General features: G+C 41.8%; 1 protein-coding gene across 1 annotated transcript; it reads left to right on the forward strand.

Annotated features, from left to right (window-relative positions):
- The first annotated feature begins 58 nt into the window (after window positions 1–58).
- On the forward strand, window positions 59–8,879 carry LOC117347553 (olfactory receptor class A-like protein 1). Its single transcript, XM_033918642.1, has 2 exons — window positions 59–941; window positions 8,497–8,879. The coding sequence occupies exons 1-2, from the start codon at window positions 59–61 to the stop codon at window positions 8,877–8,879; spliced, it is 1,266 nt and encodes a 421-aa protein (XP_033774533.1).
- The last annotated feature ends 291 nt before the right edge of the window (window positions 8,880–9,170 follow it).

The raw sequence follows: 9,170 nt of genomic DNA on the forward strand, positions 1-9,170 counted from the left end.
TTCTCCATGTTCTTTTCTCTTCTTAACTGTTTCCTAGAGTAGAAAACCTCAGCAGATCATGGATATCAGCTCGGCCATGACAATTATCTTGTTCCTCTTACAGACCAGCATCGGTGCTCCAGCCAACGCCTTCATCCTGATGGCTTATGCCCAGATCGCCTACACTGAAAAAGATCTCAGACCCATAGACATCATCCTCTGCCACTTGGTCTTTGTCAACATATTAAGACTTTTAACAAGGGGAATGCCACAGATCATGTACTATTTTAGGTTATATAACATACTGGATGATGCTGGCTGTAAGTTGGTGAATTATACCCACAGGACAAGTCGTGGTGTTTCCATATGTTTGACAAGTTTTCTTAGTGTTTATCAGGCTTCCGCTCTCTCTCCTTCTTCTCCTCGATGGCTGTATCTTAAATCAAGAGCACAGAAATATTATATTCATTACATCCTAATTTTTTGGTTGTTTAACATGCTGTTATATGTGTCAACTATTACCAATGTATTTGCGCTAAAGAATGGTACCAGCCCGACATTCCAATTTAACAATGGAGTCTGCTATGCTACATATGTTGATTCCAGGTTTTACCTATGCTATATTCTTATCTTTAATGGGCATGATGTTTTCTTTGTGGGTCTCATGCTCAGTAGCAGTGTTTATATCTTGTATGTTCTGAAGAGACACAGAGAACAGGTAAAATATATCCACAGCACGAGACAGAATTCAAAAGAGACAGCTGAGAGAAGAGCAGCCAAGAACGTCATCCAACTGGTTTTCCTCTACGCCTTCTTTTACGGAGCTGACATTTGTTTCATGATTTACACAAGCCCTTTCTCAACTATTCCTTCTCATATCAATGAGATCAGACTCGTCATCTCCTCCTGTTTTGCCTTCCTTAGTCCCTTCTTAATAGTGAGTTTTAATAGGAAAATTGAAAGTAAATTCAGATGCTGCCTAAAGAGCAGAGATAAGTGAGTCTTTGGGTTCCAGACTTTCGTGCGTAATATAATAAACAGATATTAATGATACTGCCTGCATTGGGAATAATTTTATAATCCAAATAATTTTATTTCCCAAATAAAAACTGTATTTAAGACATGGACAATAATTCTTATAAAATTATGTGATGCTTTTACATATGGAAAAAGTAGGTGCCTGGTTTGAATACCATCACTATTATATAATTTATTTATTAGGATTTATTTACCGCTTTTTGGAAGGAGTTAACTCTAGTCAAACATAGATTCCTAACAAATCTACTGTACGGACTAGAGCTGTCCAATTCAGAAAAAAAAATTCAATTTGATTCAATTTGATTTTACCAAAGGAAGACACTGCAACAATTCCAGAAGCAGTGGAAGTGTTCAAAGGAGTAACAGAGGACGGCCTTACCACAGTAGAAGTAGACTTGGACCAGATTTACCACCAGATAAACAAACTCAAAAGTGACAAATCTCCTGGACCGGACAGAATTCATCCGAGAATCTTGAAGGAGCTAAAAGTGGAAATCGGTGAACTATTGCAAAAACTTGCCAACCTGTCAATCAAAACAGGACAGATACTGGACGACTGGAAGATAGCGAACGTCACGCCGATATTTAAAAAAGGATCAATAATAATAATAATAATAACTTTATTCTTGTATACCGCCATACCCAGGGAGTTCTAGGCGGTTCACATCAATTAAACAAAGTTTAATAAGAAATTACAATAAACTAGATTTACAAGTAATGGTATCTGTTTGTCTTCTAACTAGCTTGCCAGGGTCTCCTGTCCATTTGACATTTTCCTCTTTCTCTATGCTCACTATCCATCTTCCATCTTCCATCTCCATACCTTCCCTTCCACTGCCATAACCAGTATTTCCAATTCTTTCCCACTGTCTACATCTCTCTCTCTCTCCCTGCCTTGTGCCCTGGGTCAAACCTCTCTATTCCCCTCTATGCAGCATCTTTCTCTTCCTCTCCTCCATTATCATGTGCAATATTTCTTTTTTGCACCATGTACCATCTCTCCCTGCCCTCCACCCTATGTCCAACATTTCTCCCTCCTCTTCACCATATGCAGGATTTCTCTTTCTTATCCCATCTCACCCTTCCTCTCCTCCACCCCATGTCCAACAATTATTCCCTCTCTCCCCCTATGTGCAGCAGTTCTCTATCCCTACTATCCCCCTGTGCAGTAGCTTTCCATCCCTTCCTCCCATCACCCTATGTAGCTGCTTTCCATCCCTCCCTCTTATCCCCCTGTGCAGCAACTCCAGACTGACCCTCTCCACCGTGAGATCTGACATATGGGCCTCCCAAAGATGCAGCAGCGGTGGTGGTGGCCGGCGGGAAGAGACAGCGCTCAGAACAGGCTGCTTCTAGCCTGCCCTGCCAGGGCTTCCCTCTGATGCATCATCAATGACATAATCAGTGATGTGGCAGAAAGAAGGCCCTGGAGGGAAAGGCCAAGACCAGCCTGTTCCGAGCACGGCCTCTTCCCGCCAGCCACTGCCATGTCTGCCGCTGCTTTAGGAGCCCTAGAGGTGTCAGGACTCATTGAATCGGTGAGTCTGATTTTTTTTTTACTTTAGGAAGTGAATTGATTGAAATTGATTCACCACTGTGAATCGGTGAAGTTGTTTGAATCGGCAAATCAAGCAGGGCCACTCAGCATTCCTGAGGTTGTGCGTTTTGATCTCAGCCTGCTCCTTATGATTCTGAGCAGGAAACTCCATTGTCCCAGGTACCACAGTAAGATTTTGAGCCTGCTGGGACAGATAGGGAAAATACTTAAGAGTATCTGATTACTATACTGTGTAATTTAAACCGTGGATTGAAGACAAAGTTTTATTTTATTTTTCTTTCCAGCTTATAATTTATCTTTAATCTTATCTATTGTTTTGCCTTTTGTCTTTGTTTTGTTCTATTTCTATCATTTAAATTTCTCCAGAATTCTACTGTTCAACGGCTCCACCTTCTGCTTCTATTCCTTTCTCTCCTCTCTTCTACCTTCCAAAGTATTTAGATCAATGCTGTCTTGTTAAAATGTTTATTTTATTTTTATTTTTTTCTCTAACTCTACTTTTTCACTTCTCTATTACCCTCCAGGTACTTTAGTTAGATTGTGAGCCTTCGGGACAGTAAGGGAATTTTTCAAGTACCTTTCTTATTTCTAATCTTAATGTATATTTTCTGTAAACCGCTTAGAACCTAACGGATGTAGCGGTATATAAGAAATAAATTACATTACATTACATTTTGGGTGAATCTCTTTATGAAAAGGCAGTTAATAAAATGCCTATGAGAACATGTCAGGCCTATGAAAGAGAAGGAAGTTTGGTGGGGAGATACAGCCCAGGGTTCCTCTGACCTGCTTAGTTATGGATATTTCATTACTTCTCTGAAGTGCAAGATCTCTCCCTTCCCAGTGTTTTTCCCTATGTCTTATTTACTATCAAACAACTTGTATTTCTTTCCTTTTGTTTTGTTCTAATATATTTGTAATATTCGTTTTTAATATGTCTTACAAGATTTAGTTTCTGTCGTCTGCTTTGTTGTCCCCTAAATTTTATAATTTTACTGATTTGTACGTCGCTTAGAATTTTGGATAAGTGATCAATCAAATTTATATGAAACTTGAAACTCTTTCAGCTGGGGATGCTTGTAGAATCCCTGCAGACCAAGCTAATCCACCTAACTTGCTCTAATGGTTGTTTTGCTGGTGCCCTAGTTGAATGCTTAGGTTTGACAAATGGTGGTACCAGCCCTGCTACTTGGACTGGAGGAGGGTCACGAGTGGGGTCCCGCAGGGCTCGGTGCTCGGGCCGCTGCTATTTAATATATTCATAAATGATCTAGAAACAGGGACGAAGTGTGAGATAATAAAATTTGCAGACGACACCAAACTATTTAGGGGAGCTCGGACTAAAGAGAACTGTGAGGAATTGCAAAGAGACTTGAACAAACTAGAAGAATGGGCGACAAGATGGCAAATGAAGTCCAACGTTGAGAAATGTAAAGTATTGCATGTGGGAAGCAGAAACCCGAGGTACAACTATACGATGGGAGGGATGTTATTGAATGAGAGTACCCAAGAGAGGGGCCTGGGGGTAATGGTGGACACGTCAATGAAGCCGATGGCACAGTGCTCAGCGGCTGCTAAGAGAGCAAATAGAATGCTAGGTATAATCAAGAAGGCTATTACAACCAGGACGAAAGAAGTTATCCTGCCGCTGTATCGGGTGATGGTGCGCCCACACCTGGAATACTGCGTCCAGTTTTTGGTCGCCGTACCTTAAGAAGGATATGGCGTTACTCGAGAGAGTTTCAGAGAAGAGCGGACACGTCTGATAAAAGGGATGGAAAACCTTTCATACGCTGAGAGATTTGGAGAAACTGGGTCTCTTTTCCCTGGAGAAGAGGAGACTTAGAGGGGATATGATAGAGACTTACAAGATCATGAAGGGCATAGAGAGAGTAGAGAGGGACAGATTCTTCAAACTGTCAAATAATAAAAGAACAAGAGGACATTCAGAAAAGTTGAAAGGGGACAGATTCAAAACGAATGCTAGGAAGTTCTTCTTTACCCAACGTGTGGTGGACACCTGGAATGCGCTTTCAGAGGGCGTAATAGGGCAGAGTACGGTACTGGGGTTTAAGAAGGGATTGGACAATTTTCTGCTGGAAAAGGGGATAGAGGGGTATAGATAGAGGATTACTGCACAGGTCCTGGACCTGTTGGGCTGCCGCGTGAGCGGTCTGCTGGGCACGATGGACCTCAGGTCTGATCCAGCAGAGGCATTGCTTATGTTCTTATGTTCTTATGCTGCCTCCTGTGAAACCCCTATTCAGGGTGGCAAAGTCCCCTTCCTGACTGTAATCCAAAAGAAAGCTTCCATCTTCTAATAAACAATAACACACGGCACCACTGAATATCTTTCTGTTTCACTTGACTTTTTCTGGCTTATTTGAAATTAATATGCCCAGGTCTTGCATCCGGTCAGTGACAGCAGGTGCTGACCTGATTACTATACACTGTGCAGACCAGTTTATATGATCTGAAGTAACTCATTATGCCAGGCACCTTCCACACGTTCAGCCCATTGGTCTAAAGAGATTTAGAGTCCAACAGACAGGAAGGCCATATCAACCTGCCCATCCCTACTCTGAAATAATAACCACCTTAATACATGAATGATAATAATGCATGGGCCCTGGATCGTCATAGGATTACATTACATTACCAATTACATTACAGATTTCTATTCCGCCATTACCTTTCGGTTCAAAGCGGGATTACAAAAGAGTTATGGAAGAAGGTTACAACGTTATAGATCAGAGAAGGTTTCCAAGAGAGGGAAAGTAGGATCTGGGGTTAGGGAGGGGATGGTAAGAGGGGGGTTAAAGCTTTATCATGGTATTAAGCCTTTATTAAGGGATTTCTTGAAGAGTATAGTTTTTATTTCCTTTCTGAACATCTTGTAGTCTGGGGTTGTTGTCAATAGGTTGGAGACTTGGTTGTCTATCTTCGCTGCCTGAGTGGCCAGTAGTCCGTTGTATAGTTTTTCCGTTTTACTTCTTTGATTGGGGGGTACATGAATGGGGTGTGTGTTTTTCTATGCCTGGTAGAGGTGGTTTGGATGAGGCGGTCGTTTAAGTAGGTTGGGCTGTCTCCATTTATAGTTTTAAATAGTATACAGTAGAATTTAAATTGTATTCTTTCCTGGATTGGAAGCCAAAGAGAATTGATGAATGCCTCAGTAATGTGATCATGTTTTTTCAATGAATAGACGAGTCTCAGAGCTGTATTCTGAGGATGAGAGGTGAACAAAGTGCATCTGCCCCCTGGGACGCTGCAGATGTTTTACAGATCCAAAACTTCATTTACTGCACTCGCTTGGGAACTTCGGCAACAGAACAATTAATGAAATACACTTAGCATTGTAAATACAGCAAATCACCAGAGGCAATTTGCAAAAGTACAAATACATTCTCGGTTTGTGTATTATTAACAGAGAATCTAAGGAGCCTGACGGATGATTTCAAGGTGAGCAAATGTCTGTGCTTCAGATAAGGCCAGAATCTCTCAGTTCTCTCTCACTGCTCTTCTCTATGGGGGCCATAGGGTGTTTTTATATGTGCAACAGTATGTGATTGTAATATGTTTATAACATCTCAATATGTATGATATGGGGGGGGGGGGGGGGGCGTTGGATCAATGAAAGAAAAGATGAACCGGGTATCACAAGTGCAGCTCTAGGTAGAACTAAGCACTGGAAGTGTGGAGTAGTGCTACAGAAGTCTCCCATAGCTGCTTAGGTGAAGTTTTAAAATCATTAGTATTGTATGAAGGGCAGTTGCAGTAGAGAAATAGGTGGCAATTAGTGACAGTAGAAGGGTGTTGAACTTGTGATATTTGTGTGTGTGTTTGGGTGTGTCCTATAGCAGGGGTAGGCAATTGAGAGCTGGAGCCAGGTCAGGTTTTCAGGATAGCCACAATAAATATGCCTGAGATAGATTTGCATCTCAAGGAGGCAATGCATGCAAATCCATCTCGTACATATTCATTATGGATATCCTGAAAACCTGACCTGGCTCCGGCTCTCGAGGACCGGAATTGCCTACCCCTGCCCTACAGTAATCTGCACCTAGGGTTACCATATGTCTGGGATTCCCCAGACATGTCCTTTTCTGCAACCTGTCGAGCATCTGGCCAGCTTTGGCTATTTTCCACCATTTCTCCAGGTTTCCTTCAGTTGTAGGCTAGACTCCCGCAGCGCTCTCTTCATTGGGTCAGCAGTAGGCCCCCTACCTCTCTGGCAATTTCCTATTTCTCCATGGCTGCTAACCCATTGACGAGCATGAGGAGAGATTTTAGGAATGGGACAATGAGGGAAGGAAGGACAGATGCTAGACATAGGGTGAAGAAGGAGGTTCTGGTAAAAGGAAAAGACAGCAGTGTTGGGAGGGGGAGGGAGAGATGCTTCTTGGAGGAGAAAATGTTGAACATGGGGAGGGGAAGGAGGGATATTGGTAACAAGGTAAAGGGAGTAAAGGAAAGATGGTGCTTGGAGGAGAGAAGTAGAAATATTGCTTGCTTAGAATTTAGGGGGCATTTAAAACATACCTGTTCGCCAAGTATCTGGGTAATTAATTTTGTTCATTCAATTGTACATTTTATCTTTTGTTAAACTGCATAGAACTTCATGGTCTGTGGTATATAAGATGATGTTATGTTATGTTAAGATGGTGGAAGGGAGGAAGGGGCATGATACATAGGGAGAGAGAGAAATATTGGATAAGATGGTGGAGGCATGGAAGGGTAGTATGGATAAAGAGATGTTGGACCCGGGGTACAAGGGAGGGAGAGAACGGGAGATGTTGGACATGGGAGTGAATCAGAGGAAGGGAGCTAAACATAGGAGGTGGAGAGGGGAGAAAAGGAAGATATGGGGTCAGAAAGCAAAAGGCCTATATAAGTGATAAGGAGGAGGGGGTGAAGATTAATGCTGCACATGGGGCACAGTTCAGGAGGGAAGAGAGAAGGGACAGGGGGAAAAAGGCTATGAGGAAGAGAGAAAGAGGGTGTAGATGCTGTGGTTGATGACAGAGCTGGTAATTCCCCAGAACTGAGGCCAACCCTACCAACAGAATGCTGCACTGTTAACTCTCTGTTCTTCCCTGCTAAAGTCACACTACAAGAGGAGGAGAGAATAGACTGCTGCATATCAGGCTGCCTTCCTCCTCTCGTGTCTGCCTAGCAGCCTAGAGTCAATTGCTCATGAACCGCAGGGTTATCTACAGCCTCCACATGACATATAAAGAAATTATTATTGAACAATAATCATCTCCCTCTAGTCTTAATCAGGAGAACTAAAGATAGAAAGATCCTAAACAACTGATCACTTCTCCATGTTCTTTTCTCTTCTTAACTGTTTCCTAGAGTAGAAAACCTCAGCAGATCATGGATATCAGCTCGGCCATGACAATTATCTTGTTCCTCTTACAGACCAGCATCGGTGCTCCAGCCAACGCCTTCATCCTGATGGCTTATGCCCAGATCGCCTACACTGAAATAGATTTTCAGACCCATAGACATCATCCTCTGCCACTTGGTCTTTGCCAACATATTAAGACTTTTAACAAGGGGAATGCCACAGATCATGTACTATTTTAGGTTATATAACATCCTGGGTGATGCTGGCTGTAAGTTGGTGAGTTTTTACCCACAGGAACAAGTCGTGGTGTTTCCATATGTTTGACAAGTTTTCTTAGCGTTTATACAGGCTTCCGCTCTCTCTCCTTCTTCTCCTCGATGGCTTTATCTTAAATCAAGAGCACAAAAATATTGCATTCAATACATTATAGGTTTTTGGTTGTTTAACATGCTTTTATATGTGCCAATTCTAATTTATTCATTTGCTATAACAAATGGTACCAGATCGACACTCGGGTTTAACTTGGGAGTCTGCTATTCAACTAACGTTGAACCCAAGTTATACCTAGGTTATATGCTTATCTTTAACGGGCATGATGTTTTCTTTGTGGGTCTCATGCTCAGTAGCAGTGTTTATATCTTGTATGTTCTGAAGAGACACAGAGAACAGGTAAAATATATCCACAGCACGAGACAGAACTCAAAAGAGACAGCTGAGAGAAGAGCAGCCAAGAACGTCATCCAACTGGTTTCCCTCTATGCCTTCTTTTACGGAGTTGACATTTGTTTCATGGTTTACACAAGCCGTTTCTCAACTATTCCTTCTCATATCAATGAGATCAGACTCGTCATCTCCTCCTTGTTTGCCTTCCTTAGTCCCTTCTTAATAGTGAGTTTTAATAGGAAAATTGAAAGTAAATTCAGATGCTGTTTAAAGAGCAGAGATAAGTGAGTCTTTGGGTTCCAGACTCTTGTGCGTAATATAATAAACAGATATTAATGATACTGCCTGCATTGGGAATAATTTTATAAAACATTTTTCCAAATAAAAACTGTATTTATCACACAGTGCCTGGTTTGAATACCCTCACTTTTATATATTCCTGAGGACATCGATTGAGCAGGACAGAAGCTGAACTGCAATGAACATGCAGGATGTATAAAATATATGGGTTAATGCTGACAGTAATCAGCTGTCTCTTCTATGTTGCATGATTAGTTAAAGTAGTATTAGATATGGCAA

The sequence above is a fragment of the Geotrypetes seraphini genome, chromosome 13 (assembly GCF_902459505.1).
Source record: "Geotrypetes seraphini chromosome 13, aGeoSer1.1, whole genome shotgun sequence".
Lineage (NCBI taxonomy): Eukaryota > Metazoa > Chordata > Amphibia > Gymnophiona > Dermophiidae > Geotrypetes > Geotrypetes seraphini.

What these genes read in the sequence shown, in the direction of transcription:
- LOC117347553 (XM_033918642.1), top strand. Translation starts at nt 59, where the DNA reads ATGGATATCAGCTCGGCCATGACAATTATCTTGTTCCTCTTACAGACC. An exon ending in TTTTAATAGGAAAATTGAAA is followed by an intron (nt 942 to 8,496) that starts GTAAATTCAGAT and finishes AGTTATACCTAG; the next exon opens with GTTATATGCTTATCTTTAAC.